Raw genomic sequence first — 22,702 nt, forward strand, 5'->3', positions numbered from 1 at the left:
TTGGTCATTCTTTTTACACAGCTAATAGCATACAATCATAAAATGATATCCTCAGAATGTAAAATAGTTGATCAAATATTCTACTAAACTAGTCCATCTGGTTTGAAATTTTGTCTTCAAATTGTATTCTCATGACCATAAAGTCTAAATAAACTCAACAAGTTTAACGTTAAAAATGTGAACTCGTCAAAAATAATTGTAGTCTACTAAGTTATTTTAACTTACATTCAGAAATCAAAAACATAAAACAAATGATATAGATTTTTTTAAGATTTATTTATTCATGAAGGACACAGGTAAAGAGGCAGAGATATAGGCAGAGGGAGAAGCAGGCTCTCCATGGGGGGCTTGATGAGGGACTGGATCCCCAGGATCCTGGGATCATGCCCTGAGCCAAGGGCAGATGCACAACCACTGAACCACCCAGGCATCCCTAGAGTTTTTTATTTGTATGTTTTACATAAAGAAACTAAGAAAGCATTGAGTTTTTTATTATACAATTTGAAACTCAATTCCTTTTTCACAGAGGTGTTTGTGCAAAAGTATTTTGTTCCAAAATAATTATATATTTTCATTTATTTTTTAAAACCTGTCTTTTGAAACATACAATCCATATTATGACCCAAAATTTATTATAATTCTACTCCAAACTTTTTGTGGATAACTATTGAAATACTAAATTAAACTCCTTACCAGTTCATTTTTTTTCAGTTTTGAAATTGATTTGAGTATCATCCTAACACATGAAACAATCTAAGAGATTAAAATGTGAAATTTCTTGAATTTATTTTTTAATTTTCAAGTCATAGTGAAGTGTAAGGAAATGATTATATTATTGTTATTGATTCATCACAATGAACAGGATTTATATACTTTGGTGCTTGGTCTATTTTTTTCTTTGCAACATCTTTGCTTCTTATTGCTCATTTGATTGTCCAACAAACAGAGTCTCAAAAACTGCATTTCTATCTTAAAACATTTTTCCTTAAATCCAAACTGCCCAGTGAAGAGATCTCTGCTTTTCCTCTGTTAAAATTTACTTTGAATGACTCATCTATTCTTCGAACTCCTCAGTTCTAGGCTCTAATCACTCTTCAACCCACTCTCTTCTGCTTCAATCCCTCCTAAAACTTCTTTTTAGCTATTCAGCAAGATGTACTACTTTTTGTTTGTTTTCTTTTTAATTGACAAATAGTATAAAAAAACAAATCTGGGCACTTAGGGTGCATGTTAGTTTTGGTTATAGGTAAATTACTTAACAATATTGGTATGGCCTTTTGTCAAGACAAGTTAAGAACGATAACTATTTTCATGTTCATTTGTTAACATTGATTTTTTTAAAAAATTAGATACACTCATTATGGAACTCTCCTTTCCCGATACCATGAGTGTTGTCAACGACTAAATCTTTCTACTATACAATTCTCATTGCCATAATTCTGTCTAGTCTCTTTAAACATTTGAGTATGTCAAAAATTAAATAGCTTCAACTATTAGTTTATATTTTTATGTGATAAATAATACATTGGTAGACAACATTTTTGCACCAAATTTTCTAAATTCCAATTTATTTCCTTAGTATAAAATTTCAGACATGAATTCAGTAGATAAAATGGTGTGAGATATTTAATGCTCCTGAAACATATTTTCTAATTTAAAAATATCATTTAGTTTATCTTGCTGGTATGGGAAACAATTCATGAGAAGAAGTCATGGATTAAGAACTTGCAGGTTATAGGAAGTGAGTGCATATATTTGCGAGACTAAGAGGTAGAATTGACCATAGATAAAGCTTGAATATGTACAGAAGGTAAAATAAAGAGAATGTTGAAAGGGGATTCCTTATTCAAGTGTCAGTTTTTGAGTGGATACTGGTTTCATTCAGTGAGAGAAAAAAACATAATGATGAACAGGAATGAGCAATAAAAGATAATGGTTTATTTCTGGGGTATGGACTTTGAAATGCCTCTTGGAAAGTAGGTCTATAATTAAAGAAAGAGATAATGAACTGTTGAGACTCTTTTGCAATATTTTAGCATATAGAGATTAATTGTAGACATAAAATCTGCAGATATTATCACACATATAGAATGGGCAAAGTATTCTGAAGAATGGAACTCTAGTATTTAAGGAAGAGAACAATAAGATGAAATAGAGATTCTTGAGGTGAAAGAGGAACTGAAAGCGTGTAGAGCTTTCCAAGCCAAAAAAGAGAGAAGTTTTAAAAAGGGAGTGCAGTTATGATGAAGGTAACAGTGTGCTATGCCACTATAAAGTTGATTTCAAAAAGGAAAGAAAAGATTTTATTAAATTTTGTTAAAGAAATAAAGGGGAGCCCTCTTGACCTGGATGGATGGGTTGAATTTTAGTATTGGGGGGAAAGGCCAGGTTGCATTTTCCATAAATTGGTTGAGAAAATGTGGAGAGAGTGAATGGACGTTTATTCTGTAATAATATTTCCTTTCCATATCTTTGAGTTTTTTTTTATGTTGTGCCTTTTGAATTAGTCCTCTAGTAATCATTTTTATCATATTTTTTCTACCTATGCTTTGTATCTTCTATTAAAGATTTTTCTTCAAAGTTACCTTTCAAAATTTCCTCCTACACACACCTTTAAAAAGTAGCCAGGAATTACAATTCCTGTTCTCTAAATACTCTTTCAGGCTATAATTCTTTCATTGAGGAAGTATCTTTTATTTATCTAAAGAACTTTTGGTTTTCTTTCTTTTTTCCTTTATTTCTTTCTATTTGTTGTTGTTGTTCTCAACCTGGCATTTGTTTCTGCTTATTTTCAGTTATATTTTTATGCTTTGTATTTGACTTGGACCTTTTCTTTCAACTGGAGTCTTTCCCCAAAAGGAACCACAATAAGTAATGTGAAAATTGTTGGGAAGTCTTTTTGTATGAGTGGGGAATAGAGACTGAATACTTTCAGACTTCATAGATATTTTTCTAGCAATGACCAAGGTGATTGATTTAAGGATCCTCAAATATCATTACGGTTTTTGTCTTGAGGCTATATATTTCTCTATTCAATGAAGTTGAAAGGTAGATAGGTAGAGAGAACTTCAAGTTACAAGATGATAGAAATTAACTTTTCTATATTTAGATGTGACAATGGACTTATAATGGTTTTATCCTTCTGATATCTCTGAAGTGTCTTAGGTCCTGTGACTTATTATGCACATTTCTACTCCTGTCTCCTACCAGATCCTGGCATTTCATATAATAGAAACTGTACACATTAGCCTTGGGTGTATTAACCTGAAATCACTTGTAATCATTAGGAAATGTTTCCCATTCCCAATTGCTTTGAGTCAGAAAGAGCTTTTTCCTGAATGATTTAAGCATAATGCATATTGACAGTTATTCCTTTGATTTTTTATTCTTGTAACAGTGAGGACTTACTAGTGATTCTCTTCTGCACTTTAGGAGGTGATGAATTAGAATTTTCCAAAGAAATTTGAGATTAGAAATATTTAAATAAATGCCATGTTTTTATGATATAATAATAACTACCTTTATTGAACATTTAATATGCTCCACATCCAGCTTGTTATTTTTGTGTGATTTATCACAGCATACCTAGAAGTTAGGTATGTTATCTCATTTTGCAGTTGGAGAAATTCAATCTGAGAATGTTTAAGTACTTTGACTAGTGTCATGCCGCTATAATATTATAAAGACACAAATCTTTACATTTTATGCAGATTCTCTTTAATGGTAATTATTAATTTAATATTAAATGAATATTTAACTAAGTAAAATAATTAAGAAAAAGAACCAGATAAAAATTTTACTGTTTATTTGATTTAATTCTTATTCTCAATATGTATTCCTTATAAGAACCATCTATTGCAGGTATAATTCAAGAACCAGAATGTTACTACCATAAGATCAGGGCATAAAGTAAAAGTCTGTCCAAGAACCCATGCAAATTGTTCTCTTGAAGAGAGAGTAAAACAGTTAAGGTGGGAGATACGAAATTAAATAATCAAAATGGCTATGTTATGCTCCTGCACCTTGCAAAGCAGTCTCCAGATAGGAGACGCCCTCATATAGTGTCCTATAGGTAACATAGAGTGTGCCCAGGATGATCAACTGAGCTGTGGCAAAATATGAAAAATTCTATTTATGTTGATATTTTACCTCATATTCTTGTATTTCGATTTTGAGTATGTTTTTATGAAATATCTTTATGGTGGTTAAAGTTGTAGAAGTAAATGATTAGCATATAAATACATATTACAACATTGAAATTCATCCTAAGCATTTTTTCCATATGAGAATAAATATGAAAATTTGGAAACCCTGGCCAGCATCTACCCATATATTTCTTTTCCAAAATGGTATCCATATTCTAGAAAATGGTTCCTGCAAAGTTAAAGGTACTAGCTATGGAGGAAGTAAACTGCTTGGGTTTAACTCCAGCCTGGCAGGTTCTTACATGACTAAGCAAATCAAGTTAACTTCTATTTGCTCACTCTCTGCATTTATCAAAAATAATGGAACATATACCATAGAAGTATTGTAAGATGAATCAGTTAAAAATGGCATACTCTTTGTATAGTAATAATCAAGAAAAAAGCTCCCAATACATGTTAGACAAGATGATGATGATGATGATGATGGCTGGTGGTGGTGTTATCCTTGGATTAGTTGCCTGGAATCACTTTGGAGCTCATTATGATCATCTAAATGGTGAATAAGAATCTGTGGAGTATGGAATCTACATTTTATTTGGCTTTTCAGTTAATTCTAATGTGAATAAGGTAAGTAAATCATTTCTCAGAAATTGAGGGACTGAATCAACCAAGTTATTATTTACTCTTATTTAAATAACAAAGGATTCTCCATATGCATAATAAAAATTTTAAGTAGAAAATGTAATCACGTCTAGCACGAAATAATAGTTTTGTCATATTTGCTCATGTTTTAAAATAATAATTATTACTATAATGTTTTCATGGTAGCTAAAATGCTTTAATATTTTAATCAGTTCATCTGAATCAGGTACTGTGTCATACATTTTTAAATTTTGCATTGATTCCACACACACACAAAATCGAGTGTATGACTTTAAATTTTTTCCATTCACTAAGATTTAGGTCTTTGAAAAGTCATGTTTATATTATGCGTTTTTCAATACAAAATTATGTTTTCCACATCATTTGGCAATGGTGCTTACTAAGTATTGCTTTTGATGGTAGAATACATTTATTGCTATTAGAGTTATAAAGAATATGTACTGAAAACAATTGATAATTGGAGAAAGGGATATTTAGATGACATATTTGACGCGGTATTATGTAGCTACTAATACAACATCAGCAAAAAATGTCAAATACGGTGCAACTGTGTCTTTATTTACTTAGTAAGCAGTAGCTAAAAAGATTTTTAACAATTGAATAACAAAATAAGATATGCATAATGGAAATTGAAGACCAAATAAATAATTTTATAATAAATTCTCAGGATGGTAAAATGCATTGTTGCTAAGAAGAAAATATTTTTTCTTGTTTCTATGGTGATATATAAATTCAATTTGCCAGATATCACTTATGTGATGAGAATAATTAACTGATAGGATTTCATGTTTATCCAAACAATGTTTTGGGAGGAAATGCTTCATTTTGCTGTGATTGTGGAAATTTGCATTCTACGTACATGGTAACTGGTGATTTTGTCAAACTGCCTTGATTTATTTCTGGATCAAGAAATCTCCAAAAGAGGAGTGTCTGAGTGGCTCAGTCAGCTGAGCATGTGACTCTAGATTTTGGCTCAGCTCATGATCTCAAAGTTGTAGGATTGAGCTCTTCATCAGGCTGCTTGAGATTTTCTCTCCCTCTCCATCTGCCTCTCCCCCCACTCTCATAAACCTTTTTAAAAAAAGAAGAAAGAAATCATGAAAGTGTACCTTATTCATCATTCTTTGAAATTTTTACTTTCCTAATTTTTTTAGTTAATTTTAGTTTTGAAAGTTATTACTTATTGGTTCTATACTATCTGAAAGCTGTGACTTCATTAGAATTAAACTGATAATAAAAGAAATGTGATATATATATTCTATTCTAATCGGTCAATCAGTGGTACATCTGCATGAATTATAATTTAGTCTTCAACCTGTATGGAAATCACATATACACACATGCACACACCAGTGTGCGTAAGTCTTGAAATAAATGGATTGTTTTACTTATTTAGACAAATTTTTCGTTTGTGTAATGCAACTTTGATTACTTCTAGTCATAAAAATTAAAAATGAATCAGATTCAACAATTATAAAGATAAAATCTACTTGGGATCAGTTAAAACTAAATCTACTCTCATAAAGCATACTACGGTGACCCAAGTCATGACAATTTCTCAATTCAATTTATGTAGATATAAGATCCTAAGGTCAAAGAAGATGCTGTAGGAAATAAACAGTAGAATAGTTTTGCATATGATATTAGCTGGAAATCATCATATGCTTTATAGTTTATATTATGTAGCTTATAATTTATATTCTATGTAACATATTTATACTATCTACAACATATATTATAGATAATACATAATATATGAATTATACTTTATATATTAAGTTTTTATTATATGTTATATTCATACAAAGCGGTGTGTATACACTAGGAATGCAAGAATGTCTCAATATTATTGAATCTATTCACTTCATTCTGTACCTTATCAGACCAAATGAAAAGAAAGACACCACGTGGTAATCTCAATTCATAATCTCAATTAAAAAAAAACATAAAACAAAAACTATTTTCTTCATTTTAAAAAATATTTATTTATTTATTTGAGAGAGAGAGAGAGAGAGAGAGAGAGAGAGAGAGAGAATGTAAGTGGGAGGAGGGGCCAGAGGGAGAGAGAGAATCCTAGAGCAGACTCCTTTGCTGAGCATGGAGATTAACATGGGGCTGGATCCGAGGACCCTGAGATCATGACCTGAGTTGAAATCAAGAGTGTGACACTTTAACCAACTGAGCCACCCAGACACCCTAACAAAAACTTATTAAAAACTAGGAATAAAAAATAACTTATTTGGCTTAGTAAAATATATGACAAAGCTCACAATATCCCACTTAATGTTTACTAAAAGCCTTTCCATGTGAAAATTGGGAAAAAAGTGAAATTTTTGACATTTTTTGCATGTATGTATGTATGTATTTGATGAACTTTTAAATTATTGATAATTATTTATTACTTGGTGTTGTGAGATTAGAGAGTCCTTGGCTATCTCCCACTGGATCCCTGTGCCCTTGACTTTTTTTTTTAAGATTTTATTTATTTATTCATGAAAGACACACACAAAGAGAGAGAGAGAGAGAGAAAGAGAGAGGGAGGGAGGGGGAGGGAGGGAGGGAGGGAGGGAGGGAGGGAGGGAGAGAAACAGGCAGAGGGAGAAGCAGGCTCCACGCAGGGAGCCCGACGCGGGACCTGATCCTGGGTCTCCAGGATCACACCCCAGGCTAAAGACAGGTGCCAAACCACTGAGCCACCCAGAGATCCCCTGCCCTTGACTTTTCAAAGTTTCTTCTGACTTACAACTCAAGCATATGCTTATAGGCTCTGAGTTTAAAATTGGAAGTAGAAATCTACAGGACTGAACATACAAGTGTCTACCCATAATAATTCAACTAATCTTTCCTGAATTAAATAAGCTGAATTGAATCTATCAGTCAGATAATTATTAGGAGATTAGGATTTAACAGTTGGGTTAGTGGGCAGGAGAAGGAAGAAATATAATTACTAGTAGTATTGGAGATTTAGGTGTATCTATGCTTTAGTCTTTAGAATATCAACATTAAAATGTAACAAATGGCCAATATTTGAATCACAAGGAAAAAATTAAACTCAATAATGAAATATTTTAAGTATTTGCTTTAAAACTCTTGAGGAAGGCACCTATGTGGCTCGGTGGGTTGTGTCTAACTCTTGATTTTAGCTCAGGTCATGATCTCTGGATTGTGAGGTCAAGCCGAGTCGGACTTTGTGCTCAATAGGGAGTCTGCTTCTCTCTCTTCCTCTCCTTCTCCCTCTACTCCTCCCCTGCTCATGCTTGCACTCTCTTTCTCTCTCTAAAATAAATAAATAAAATATTTTAAAAATATATAAATAAATAAAATTAATCAGAAAATGGTCAATTAATTTAGTACCTAAAACTATGGAGCAAATATCCTAGGAAAATCAAGACAGTGTTGAACTAGAGGGAAGAATTATGCAGGCCATGGAGATTTGTACCCTATTTACCCTTAAAATGTTACCTTGGAAATGGCTTAACTTGGGCAGCTGTCTGAAATAATGTTTTTGAAATTAATATGGAAATGTACTTGTCCCTGAGCACATCATATTTCTCCTCAACTCTGACCCTATTCGACTCCCTATATTCTTTCAGGTTAGGTATTTTTGCCTCTTTTATTACTCTGACAAGACTTTATTCCAGCTATTATCTGTAACTGGCCTTTGTGAGTCCTTTTTTCTCATTAGTTTATATAAGCTCACTTTGATCTTTCTTCTCTTCTTAAATGGAGGTTAATAATTAGTTTCTCACTGAATTACAAAGAAAATCAACAAGAGAAAACATGAAGTACCTATGAGGGCTCCAGGAATATAGTTGGGGGTTTTATTAGGGTACTAGGCTATGTAGCCAAGTAACTATCCAGTTTTCAGTAACTTCACACCACAAATATTTAATGAGAGTTATGGGGGTACAATATTCAGTTCCACACAATTACCAGTGCCTTAAGCTTGATTGAGTCTCTACTTTCTCATAGCTACAGCATCTGATTGCCAAAAGAAGGTAGGGATAAAGACAAGGCCTTTCACTGCTTCAGTTCTGAAGTGATAGCCATCACTTTTACTTATAAATGGTGAAGAAGCTAATCACATAACCCTGCCAAATTGTGGGAAAGGTATTGGTAAACAATAGTATGTCTCCTACAGTGTTCAAAAATTGTTATTTCTTTTTATTACTCTCTTATGTCTCCTCCATGCCATTTCAGTTTACTAATCTTCCAGAGAATAGGTATGCATTAAGAAATCCTAAAGAATTAAAGGTAAACTTTTCTTAGAGCAACGGGATGAAAGGGAAGATACCATGATAACAATGACAATTCTGAGTATGGAATCACCAAGTGCCCACTTAGAATCTTCACCTGTAAGTCTTGCCGGTAGATACCTCAGTATTTCTAAACCTACCTTTGACATTCCCTACACAGACAATGTCTCTCAAAATTCAGCTGGCCATCAAGTTTTGTCAATGTTGTTTCCATGTTATTTATTGATTCTTTTACTTGCGTTATCTCTTTCTGTGGGCCATGATTAGTCCGAGTGCTGGGATACATCAACACCCATAAGTGAGTGATAAACAGCCTGGGCCCAAGGCAGTAGACCCAGGGAAGCAAAATTTCAATGTCTAGAATTGCAAATGTTTTTAAGCACTGATGAGAAGATTAAAAATATTTAATTAAAAGCTAACATAATATTAGATGATTAAAGTAAAAATATATATCTGTATAAATTAAATATAAAGATAGGCATGAATGTGGGAATTAACATAATAGGCAAGACATATTTCCCAAGATAATTCAACTGAAGCAGTTCAACGACCTATCATTTTCCAGCATTAATATACTTGCTTTTGTTAAGTAGGTAGACAAGGTTTTAAATAGATTTATACAAATATACAGTACCCTTTTTTAAAAAATGGATATTGAGGCAGTGTCTATAACATAAAAAAATTAGACTTTGAGGTTAGTCTATAACCTGTCACCAACCCACCCATGCCAATGCTCTAACAGTAATTATAAAGGGACTCATGGGATAAAAGAGGACTTTTAAGAGACATTTCAAAACCTCCACTTTTTTTTCCTTTTAGAAATACATAACTCATTGAATTAAGAGAGAAAAGAGTCCCTAAATACTTCCCCTGTAATAATTTAACCACTCACAGCTCCAAGAGCTGCATTTTACTATTTGTTTCACACTGAAGTTTTATAAAATTTGCTTGCTTCACACATTTGGATCTTGATATCAGAAGTTAGATGTGGTTGTTTGAGTAAAGAACAAACTGAGGATTGCTGGAGGGGAGGTAGGTGGTGCATGGGCTAGATGGGGGATGGGCATTTAGGAGGGCAGTTGTTGGGATGTGCACTAAGTGTTGTATGTAAGCGATGAATCACTAAATTCTACTCCTGAAATCAATAATACAGTATATGTTAACTAACTGGAATTCTTAAAATACTTAAAAAACATAAAAAATATATTGACAAAGAGAAATGTTTTACCTTTCTTTTAAGTAGCATTTTAGAAACCATAATTTTGAGGGTTTTCCTTTATTCCCCAAGCTTTAGAACTTCCTGACCATTGCAAATTATTAGTCTTTTGATACATCATTTTTACCAAGCCACTCACAGTTTTCTAAAGATGGAGACGTTATATTAATTGCCATCTGTTTTTCTCTGTGAGAAGCTGACTTAGTTGAGCTTAGTTTTAGCTTTCCAAAGCCTTCCAGAATATATTATATTTTTATAAGTTTTCACAGATGGAATAATTATCTTTATGTAACCAAGAGGAGGTCATAGAAAAGACAATTCATAATTAGATTCAGTTACAAACTGTATAAGTGCATAGATTATAATATTTTTCATCCCTTAAGTCATAATTAGTCTTCTTTGAAAGCATAATTGTTCTGAGTCACACTGGGATCATTTTCAGCCTATATATGTCCATGCAATATCACATATTATTTCAAGCATGACAATGTTTATTTGTCATAGTCACATAGTCATGCTAGAAAAAAATGACATTTAAATCATTTGAAAATACCTGTGGAAACACATGCATTAGGGGACATGTATCCTACACTATTTGTAGTAGTTATTTATAAAGTCTTTTTTAATATGTGTGTTGTTTGAAGAAATAACAGTAGCTGAATATTTAAAGTTTAGAAATAAATCATTAGATCTCCCCCCTGCACTTATAGGTAGCTATTTTTGTGTAGTTAAAAACACTTACTTAACACTTAATGTGTGTCAGACAGTATCTAGGCACATTAACTCATTTAATAAGATAATTCCATGGGATAGGCACCAATGCTAACCTCATTTTTTCAAATGAAATGAGTAGGTACCCAGAGGTCAAACCTTTTGTTAGATCATACAGCTAGTGGGTGGCAGTTCTTCCATGACCCCTCACTCCACCAAGCTGCCTAGGGAACATTTCATCTCAACAAATTTGGGAGGGTAACCCCAGAGAGGTAGTTAGTAGTGATCTCTTGATCTTCACTATGGTACTAAATAAACTTAGCTTTCATAAAATAGTTTGATAATTTTTATATAATTATGTGTAGACATGTATTAAATATTAAAACATGTAATTTAGATGAGGAAAATTTTAATTCATTTAGAATTTCTCGATGCAGTTATCTGCATTTGAGGGCATCCTCTTTCAGGCCTTCTCTGCATTTGTCAACTTTTTTTTTTTTTTCTAATTTAGTAGAATCATTTTCTTTGTATTTATTTCTTTCACCTAACAAAGTGTTACAACCGTATTCCTATATCATTAAGTGCCTTTACAACACCACACTTAATGGCTGAGTAACATTATGTTAATACGAATTTTGAAATTTGTTTTTATTCACTTCTTTCTTTGTTAATTGTAAGACCAATTTTCTGTGTCTCTCCAAACGAATAGTTTTAAAGTGTTCAGGGAATTCCTGGCGTGTTTAAGTTATACAGTGAAACTAAAAGCGTGGATAAATATATCTGGATTTACCTCCTGGAATGATGAAGTGATGTTAGAATACTTTAGATATTAGAAATAAATTATTGCTTTCTTTTTCTTTTTTTTTTTGCTTTCTTTTTCTATGTTATTTATTTTTACAAGAACATTAAGAGCAAAAGATTTTGCTAAAGAAAATATTTAACAGGTTTGACTGCAATCACACAGGGAAAATGAGGTAAGAAATAGTCTGTGGACATGCAATGGCCAAATTAAAATTATCATTACTAAAGTGGCAAAGATATAATTAACTCCTATATAGATTAATTGCATTGGCAACGTATAATGAAGGATACTGTCCAAAAAGCATTTTAGACAAATCTTCAGTGCAGAAGCAGGTAGTGATTTAGCCTTGAAATAATGAGAAATCGTGTTTTGGTAACCTGTGGAAGGTGGAAAATAGTGGGATACCAGATTTTTTAAAGTGATATTTTGCCAGTGGGTGTTTCATCAGCTGGAATCTGTCTCTTCTCATTCGGGAATATTTTCACATTCAGGCTCAATTTTGTCAATGCTTAGCACTGAATACAGTGCTTATTAATCCACAGTCCTCTCCACCGCTGAGAACAGAGTTCACACTAGCCAGCTCAGGGATGAAATGGCACTTGTTACTCCACATCTTAGGACCTCTCACAGTGAGTAGGGAAGGCTGTAATGCCAGACGGGGCTTGAGAGGCTCTTACACAGGGATTCTGACTTTATATTGCTTTAGTGGTAGCACAATGCTATCATTTGTGCCAGTAAATATGTAAAATATATGTTTAACGAGAGTTTATAAATGGGATAGAGAAAGATTGTTTTGCATTCTACATCTACAGAGAACGAGTTGGCACATGGTTTATTACAAATTTTAGTCCAGAAATATTGTTTCTTCTCACTTATGTATGCAAGCTATATCCACGCACATTTCTTTCTATATTTCCTATTAGCGATTCTGAGAAAGCCATTTAAAAGCCTTTATGTATGGTGTCACTCTATGAGGCTGCCAAGTTTCACTTGATTTTTAAAAAGATCACAAATAGGATTAAGTTTCTATATTTATACCATCCATGTTTTCGTAGCTTCAACTTTTATCTTCCTCCATACAGACACCAAATCCACCATTCTGACTTTTTCTTCCCTGTATTTGACCTCAAGAATCTTTATAACAAGGGGAGAAAATGTTCTAAAAGGAGATAATAGAAAACATTTTATTATGTCTACTTTCAAGACTGGTCCAGAAGTTAAAATGCAATTTCTATGTATTTAATCCATCTAAATAAGGTGAACTATCAGTGACAGATATCATACATGTTGTTAGATATCTACATGTTTTCTTTCTTCCATTCAGTAAAACACAGCATATATTCCATGCCCTTAAGTTTGTATTTCCAGTCTTACTTCTACTGGTAAATATCTATTTGTTACTAGACAGATCACTTAATATGTCTCAATATAAATTTCTTCATATGTGAAGGTAATACATTACAGACAATACGTTTTCTAATAGTAAAATTATATAATCGTATTTGGATATAATATCTGATGAATTTTATAATAGTGTTATTCAAATATTATTTTGTAATTTTGTGTTAATAGAAATGTCACTTAATTTTTGTATGTTAAGTATCTTGAAATATATATTTTCAAAATATGCAATTAAATATAGTTCACTCTATATTTTATTTAATATTTTTAAATATGGCTAGTTATTGGCAATGAGGTTAAATCTAAACAAATTAACATGAGACACAGTGTTAGCATTTTTCCATGTTGAAATGTTTTGCATGCTTATATCCATACATTCATCTAACTGGAAAACATATCCAGGATTGCAGATGCAGGGTGGAAATGCCACTGCTTTTTTTTCTAGGGCCCTTTTTAGACTAATTGATAGCATTTTTCCTTATTAGCTCAGACTCTGCCTGAATATTTCTCAGTCTGGCACTGCTGACAGCTGTCAACACTCTTCAATCAGAAGTGGACCATTATTTGAAACATTTTTTCCCTTCCCCTGAAATGTATGACCATTATAGACAATTTGGCATCTAGAAGAGTATAAACAAAGCCATAATATTTCAGAATTTAGACATACCTACTTCTACCATTTTTGTTTGTGTATTCAAATAAAAGGATACTCCTATCTGCTTTGTAATGATTTAGGATTGTAAAATAATGATAGTTTAACTTTTAATTTTAAATTTAATTGTAAAATATTTCAGTTATATGCTTATTCTGAAAAAAAATCTAACATATGGTAGAAAAATCACTCGGATTTGATGAGTGTTATTATCTGGCATATTTACTTGAGATTGTTTAGAGGGAGAAAAATGTGACAGGTATTTCCAAACTTCAATCTTTAAACCATTTTCTCTCCCTACTAACATGGTAATTACCATAATAAATTTTGTATATCATTTTTCTTTTCCTAGACTTACTTTACAGAATCTATGTATGACAAAAGTTTTATATGGCATCATCTTATAGTTTTGAGACATTTTATAATTGGTATCCTATAGTACCCTGATTTGAACTTTATTTTTCCATATATAGTTTTCAAATTACTGAATTTATATTTGCCTCACAGTGGACAAATGTGAAAGTTTCTCTAGGTATAAAGCAGTAAAAAATTAGCTGTTTATAGATTCAACTAATTTTTAAATTTAGTAGATTTGGCAAAACTATTCCTCAAAATGATTATTCAAATTTTCAATTTCATCAGCATTGTATAGGGGTTCTGTTTTTTTGTGTGTTCTCATCAATAGTTGATAGTTGATATAAACTATTTAATTATTTTTGTCCACCATGGTGATTTGAAAAATACAGAATAAATTGTTATTTTTGTTATAATTTATAAATTTTAAATTTATAAATTTTAAACACAGGAGAAGAATAAAATAATAGCTATGCAAGTGCTCATGACCCAATTTCAAAAATTAATTATCAAGCCTTTGCCTCATGGTTCCTACTGTTTCTGAAATGTTTTTTTTTAAAATTCTAGATGTCATGTTATTTCCAATACCAACATGCTTCAGTATACATGACCAAAAGTAGGGTATGTAACTTATATAACCACAAAGAAACTTATGTAACTAACAAAATTCATAATATTTTCTATCATCTCAAGATACTGAATCACCATATTGGAACTTTACAAATTCATAAAAAATTAAATATAAAAATAAATTCGTACAAATTAAGTTCTAGACAATGCTGTAATTTTACACTTGTTCTTGTATGTTTAAAATATCTTTTAATCTAGAGCAATATCTTCCCTAAAACTCCTCACTTCTTTTCTAGATGAATGAAAATATCATAATAGAAAATGACACAAATGCATTACCCAACATTATAATTATACTTTACACTACTGTTAGTGAGAGTTTTACATGTTTATTTTTTTAAGGTTTACATATTTATACAAAATAGCTTTCTCCTTAGAAAACTGAACTTATTTTGAATATTTTCAATATTTACTATCAAAGGTATATTTTAGCAATTTCTAAGCAACAGACATTATTTGCATTTCAAACTCTTAACATAAAGATGAGATTCATCTTCAGTTTTCACCTCAGTTGAATTTCCTCATAGTCTTCCTTGAAGGAACTCAGAGATACCACGGAATCCCGATTTATGACATTGCGTTCTTTCTTAATTAGGTATTTTTAATGACTCTTTCTAACAAGAGTCAAAGACTTAAAATATCTCTTGGAGGTTGTTCAAAAATACGTGGAGAAGATTCAACGTGAGATATTAGAGAAAACTAACAGTAACAGGGATCTGGCTTTTCTGTCGATTATGTAGTATTAAACGACATCGTAGATCTGACAAAATTATTTTTCTTCATAAGTCCCAAACAAACAAATCCAATTTGATTATATGGAAGTGCTAAGTCAGTGTGTTAAATGCAAAGCTATTCAATTTCCTATAAGGGGGAGAATTACCGATCATTTCAAAGAGAGTTGGTATGATCAATATCAGTTAAATGGAAAGTTTTACACGTAAAATTCAGTAGTTGAAGTTTCTCTTTTAATATTTCAATAATAGAAGATACCTTTTATCTCCATCTTATATATTATAAATGATCAGCCATTTTTTCCCAGGCACTATATTTTGTATTTATATCCTAAAAATAGTATCATCTCTTTGTTAAGATGAAAAGCATTTCTATTCATATGTTTCATAATATAAAATGGTAAATATCTTACATGGGCTTTCTATTCACAGTGTGTTTTATAACATAGGTATAACTGATTATAAATCCCCCAGGTTTCAAACTGAATTGTCATTTTGTCTATTTAATACTAGATAAAATAATATAAATTGGGAAATTGGATTAGGAAACTTTTTGCTATTTAAAAAAGGAGAAAAATCACATTTTTTCCTTTGGATTGACTATTGAGTTTTACAGAGATAGAATGGAAGAAGGTTAAATTAAAGGAAAAGAAAAATCTATCTCAATGTCAGCTATCAATCAAGGAGATTGCCAGACCAACTTTTCAACCTTCAGGCAGATTTATGGCTACAGCTTAAAATGGACAGGACTTGACCAGAAGTTTCCAATTATACAATTCAAATTATTGCTGAGCTACAAAATACAACTAGCTTAATTGGAGGATAAATGTATATTCCATTTTTATGATTGCAAAAGTTGTACCCCTTCTTTGGCAATTATGTAAGAAAATGTTATTTTTAAATGTAAAATTTTGTTTTGTTTCCTGTTCTTTAGGACTATGAAAGATACCTAAGACTTAAAAAGATTACAAAGAAACATACAATTTTTGTTTGCAACTACTCTTTCCTCTGAAGAATACCAGTTGGAATAAAAAAAAAGCAGAATGAATTATTGCTTCCTGCTACCTTTAATGTTGGGAATTCCTCTCATGTGGCCTTGCTTTACAGCGACAGAAAGCTCTAAAACAGAAGAAGTTAAGCACCAAGCGGGTTCTCATTTAAGAGTGAAGCGTGGTTGGATGTGGAACCAGTTTTTTGTACCAGAGGAAATGAATAAGACTGATTATCACATTGGTCAGGTACTGATTTTATGAAGGTGTTACAGGAAATAACATTATATAACTCTAAATGAATGGGTTGAGGAAGTTTTTTTAGGGCATTGGATGAATTCTACATTTTCTCAGTGGAACCCTTAGAAAGCTTCAGACATTGGCCTAATTAATGGTTTCAGATTTTCAAGCATGTAAAATATTTGCAAAATGTGAGGAAGAAGAAAAGCCCTGATTTTCAAATTTCACCTTTGTCTCTCACATGGAAATACAGCCCGTATTTATTAGCATCTGGAAATTTAATGGTGTTATTTTTGGTAATGGATCAAAGCAACCACACTGAGAATAATAACATTTACCAACAGTATTTAGCCTGATTTTCTATTATGCTCAGTAGGTGTTGATTTACCCATCATTAATTTTTCATGAAGCAGATTAATACCAAATCCTTTACAGCTAAGTAGCTTCAAGAGCCTACACACTTCATTTATGAAGTATAAAGAATAATTATCTTTACTTTCTTCTAAGAATATATATATATATATATATTTTAAATACATATTTTAAATTTCCTTAGTGAGATAGAGAATCTCCTATTTATGTTTTTGGTTTTTATTATTATTCAATTTTCCTTAAACAGAGGTAATTACAATTCCATGTCCTTTTCTGTGAGGATCTTTCTCTAGATGAATGATCTGAAATAAGTTTAACCGCTAATTAACTGGCACTAAAATTTAATTGGGCCCAAAGGGTGAAGCACTCAAAATTCATTAACTCCCATTTCCTAGCCCTTTCAGGAGAGCCACCAGGTTAGTGTGATGTCCACATTCCAAAGGAGTTCAGCTATCCCATCCAGCAAATGTACACGTGTATGTTCCACTGAAGGCTTAGATGAGGATCTTAGGCAAACAGATTTCAAACCTTTGTATATGTATGTGTGCCTGCTATGAGTCATATTTCTCACCTTTTTATTCTCTAAGATGACTGCAGGTAAATCAGAGGCAGAGTGGCACAAATGAGGTCCATAGTTAAGTGTTTGCTAGTGAACTGAGTCTCTGTAGCCACATTTACCGTGAACTCCACAGAGCACCATCTGCTCTCCCATCAATGAGCGGGGTGACAGACTAACAGAGCCTGGTGGCTTCTAGTGAATAAGGCTCTCCAGGGAAGTGCATCAATACAATCAGAGCAGAGACTACCTCCCTGGCTGACTGTCACATTTTCCAGTTTTTGTTTTTGTGCTCCGGGCACATCTCCTGTTTTCTTCCTTTCACAGAGTGATTGGTTTTGCCTATTTCTTTCATTCTATAAAAATACTTAGGAAAATATCCTAACAGATGGTTTCCCCTGAAACAATGTCATCAGTCTTAAATAACATACAGATAGCTGGTTTAAAAGAGAGTAATAATGAATATTTAGGTGTTATAATTAAAGAACTGGTTAAAAATAAAAATGTAGCTAATGTGTCCAAGATGACTTTCTTTTTGAACTATATGTTAACAGAGATTAAGTTTGCAAAGCACAGTTAAATAAAAAATAATAATAATAAAGGCATATTGACTTGCCAAATCAATAGTTAATTGCCTAGTTGAAAAAAATATTTTGAATAGAAATATAGAAAATATCATTAATACAGAATTTGTGAAATTAAAATGTGTTTAACTTATGTGTTTTGTGACATTAAGTGGCTCGAGTTTAAAAAAGTAAGTATATATATATATATATATATATATATATATAGGCTTAAATCTGAGTCCTAAAAAGATTAAGCTCACTGATCTATGAACATTATACTGTGCATATACTTGGAATACATTTATTCATTACTAAATTTGATTTATCATCATTCTAATATTGAATGAAATTTTTACACCATAATCGAAATGATATTTGAAAAACGTAAGCCATACTTGACTTTCGTTTGATATACTTATTGGAAGGAACATTTATTTCCCTTAATATCTTATTAGAAATTTGTAGAAATTTCTTTTTTTATTATGAGTAATGAAGAATTATCAAATTAAAAGAGCTATAGCTCTTTTATTATCTCTTTATTATTATTCCCAATCTGTTTCTTTCAATGAATAGCAGTTTTATTCAACACAGTATTAAAATGAGTTGTTTTAGATATCTTCAAAAGTTCTATCCAATCACAGAGAAATGTATTAATTGGTCTGTTGTACCTTGAGCTATCAAAAAAGTTATGAATTTATTTAAGACTGTAGGTCTTTGGTTACCTTTGTAAATTTTCAGAGAAGCTCTTACTTTGAAGAAGGACATAATCATAAATTATGAATCAAGAAAATTGTGGATTCACAAGAATTAGAGGATTATGGCATACTTCTCTTTATGGAAAACCAATTTAGATATGAAAAACCAGCCAACCAGTGTTACCTGTATCATAATAACCCTTGTTTTTATATATAATATTCAAAATTCCATTAACACTATGAATGAATAAATTTGCTTTGCTTTTAAAAAATAAAAATAGTAAAAAATAAAAATAGTGAGGGCACAAGAAGAAAAGATATATTTGAGAATTGAATAGAATATGTTGGAAAGAAAGAGATCTAATTTGGCAAAACTCAGAGCAGTAGAGACCCTGGGGTTAGGGCCTCTGTTGTCCAAACCATAAACCTATGCAAATATCATGACTCTGTGAAAGTTTTATTTATTTATTTATTTATTTATTTTCTTTTTTAATTTTTATTTATTTATGATAGTCACAAAGAGAGAGAGAGAGGCAGAGACACAGGCAGAGGGAGAAGCAGGCTCCATGCACCGGGAGCCCGACGTGGGATTCGATCCCAGGTCTCCAGGATCGCACCCTGGGCCAAAGGCAGGCGCCAAACCGCTGCGCCACCCAGGGATCCCTCTGTGAAAGTTTTAAAAAATTTCAGTCTCTCTCTGTATAAATGATTATATCAATAATATATTTCTCATGATGTAATAAGGATTAATTGGAAAATCACATATAAAGCAACTTGTATATTATGGCATCTTATAAATGCTAACATGGATGACTGAAGCTCTTCTTATCTTCTCAACATGCTCTCTATTTTCTTGGTAATATTTTCATGTTTCCTATGTGTTTTTAGCCTAGAGACAGAACATCATTGTTTAAATTTATCCTATCTGTCTCTAGGTCCCAATCTAATACAAATATTTGAGAGTATGGTTTCAGTGACTAAGAATAAACATGAAACAACTTTGTCGTCCATAATTTATGTAAGGTACTTTGTTTTTCAATTATTGTAGTGTCTAATTAGAATAATCTATTTACAGTAATAAATTTGTATAATGATTTACATCAAAATTTCAGTCTCATATGCCTGATGATAAAATTTAATCTTAAAATTAATATTTCACCTGATTTAATATACTGTGGGAATTATATGGAGTTATTAACTTGGGGAAAAATTAAAAGACATGAAAATAAAATCGTTAAAATTGATTTGTCCATTTAACATGTCTGGAAACTAAATTATCCTTCTTTGTACTTGCAGCTAAGATCTGATCTAGACAATGGAAACAACTCTTTCCAGTACAAGCTTTTGGGAGCTGGAGCTGGAAGTATTTTTGTCATTGATGAGAGAACAGGTGACATATATGCCATCCAGAAGCTTGATAGAGAGGAACGATCCCTCTACACTCTAAGAGCCCAGGTAATAGACAGCACTACTGGAAGGGCTGTGGAACCTGAGTCTGAGTTTGTCATCAGAGTTTCGGATATCAATGACAATGAACCAAAATTCCTAGATGAACCTTATGAGGCCATTGTACCAGAGATGTCTCCAGAAGGTATTGCATATTAATTTACATCAAAGATATATTAACAATGACAACAGATTTAGAATTTTGAGCTTATGTTTTGGAAGTGAATTATTTAATTATTCACCACTTGTACTTCCTTCTACAAACGTGTTAAGTAAAATAATTTAAAAATCAGACTATCATTTAAATTTTATAAACGACGGTACTATATATTAATACATTATTTGTCTTCTCAAAATACCTGTCTTCAAGGCAATAAAAAAGCATTAAAAAGGGCAGCCCCGGTGGCACAGCGGTTTAGCGCCGCCTGCAGCCCAGGGTGTGATCCTGGAGACCCAGGATTGAGTCCCACGTCGCTCGCTGCATGGAGCCTGCTCCTCCCTCTGCCTGTGTCTCTGCCTCTCTCTCTGTGTCTCTCCTGAATAAATAAATAAATAATCTTAAAAAAAAAGCATTAATCATGTATGTTTTAGTGATTTATAAAATTCTTTCACTTAGTCATTTATTAGTTTCTCCATTTCAAAAATTTGTTTTCCAAAACAAGATATAATTTTGCATCTTAAAAAAAGGCACATAAGGTCAACCTGAAAAATATGCATGTGCAAGTAGTAGAAGGCAATTTGTAAGACACAAATACTATATGCATCAAAATCATGGAATACAGACTAAAAACAAAGTCGTTGAACACCTCTGTGCAACTGTATTTACTTTCAAAGTTCCTTTCAATTCCAATGTTATTTTTATAGATATTTTAAATATAATGCATATAGAAACAAGTGCTTTCCATATGACATAAGAACTGAAAGCACTGAAAATAAAAAAAAATGTGTTTCTAATAGACAGGAAATTATGGTGTAGCTATGCAAAATTTGTCCAATCATTGAGCCAGAAAATTTTGATAGTACAATATATAATAAAATTAACTTCATAAAATCACTTAAGTGTGATAAATTCTATTCAGTAATGGTCATTTTTAATTATGCTAGCATGCATTAAAATTGCTTTACCTAAACATTTGATTTATTAGCCACCAAATCTAAAAATGTATATTCTATTGTATATTTTTCTGATTCTTATTAACATTTCAAGAAGCAATTTAAAGACATCTTTCTACATGTGTTCAGAATATAGATCTTTGCGGCATAAACAAATTCAGCTGTGAATATATATCAGGACCAATTATCATTAGATGTAAATGACTCGTTAATATTGTACTATTTGGTAGCTAGGCAATGAAATATTTCTTATTCCTACTCCATCCCCCTCCTCCTCATTCACTTCCTCATGCTACTCTTCTTCCTCTTAGACAGCATACAATATGGACCTAACATTTACTAGAAAAATTTTTGAATTGTAACTTTGGAAATAATTGCTAGTACGAAACTTATATTTTAGTTAAATCACACAAACAGTAACTATTTTAAATAAGTTGATATTTGATACTATATGTATAAAAGTTAATTATGGGTGAGGTATGATGATGATTAACTGACTGGAGGAAGTGGAGACATTTTAGGAGATGATATTTGAAGTTGATTACAAAGAGTCCAGTCATGTTATTATGTTCTAGGAAAATATTCCCATACAGTATCAGGAAGATTGCATATATTAATATGGGAGTTATTGTCATATAGCAAACATGTAGGCATAGCAATATATGAGATTCCCATGTAGACATGGCAATGAATGTAAGCAGAAAAAAAACATGCAGGATGAGTTAACTGTTCAGCAAAAGGGGATTGACTGGTAAATTAGGATGATTGACCTTGGCCAGTGATGTGGGAAAAAGAAAGACATGAGAAGAAATGTTTCAAAGGAAGACATCCTGCAACTATATGGAATACTGCTGTGAGGTTAAATAAAATCAAGAAAATGTAGTGGCTTTTGCTTTGTCAAGCTGAAGGCTCCTAGTGATTTTGGTAAGAGTAATTCACTTGAATTTATGCAACTGCAATATTTTGGAGCTCATTCTGTTGCAAGAATGGATGAAAAAGAGGAGGTTACAATGAATTTAGCCAATTTCAAAAGATGTTATACTACAGGGAGAACATAGAGATATGGGTAGAGAGAGATAAAGAAAGAGGATTTTTTTGTTATCATTAATCATTTAAAAATATGAGAAGTTTAAAAGCACAGTTATATACTATAGGGAATGATCC

General features: G+C 31.9%; 1 protein-coding gene across 2 annotated transcripts in view; it reads left to right on the top strand.

The window, feature by feature from the left end:
* The window catches only part of LOC129514644 (cadherin-19), a 92,022-nt gene that overhangs the window by 6,264 nt on the left and 63,056 nt on the right, over positions 1 to 22,702 (top strand). For both annotated transcript variants that reach the window (XM_055333400.1, XM_055333401.1), the window contains exons 2-3: positions 16,496 to 16,799; positions 20,276 to 20,570. In XM_055333400.1, the coding sequence (XP_055189375.1) occupies positions 16,605 to 16,799; positions 20,276 to 20,570 (490 nt within the window). In that variant the 5' untranslated portion in view covers positions 16,496 to 16,604. The remainder of the gene's footprint in view (positions 1 to 16,495; positions 16,800 to 20,275; positions 20,571 to 22,702) is intronic.

This window comes from Nyctereutes procyonoides, unplaced genomic scaffold (assembly GCF_905146905.1).
Source record: "Nyctereutes procyonoides isolate TBG_1078 unplaced genomic scaffold, NYPRO_anot_genome, whole genome shotgun sequence".
Classification (NCBI taxonomy): Eukaryota; Metazoa; Chordata; class Mammalia; order Carnivora; family Canidae; genus Nyctereutes; species Nyctereutes procyonoides.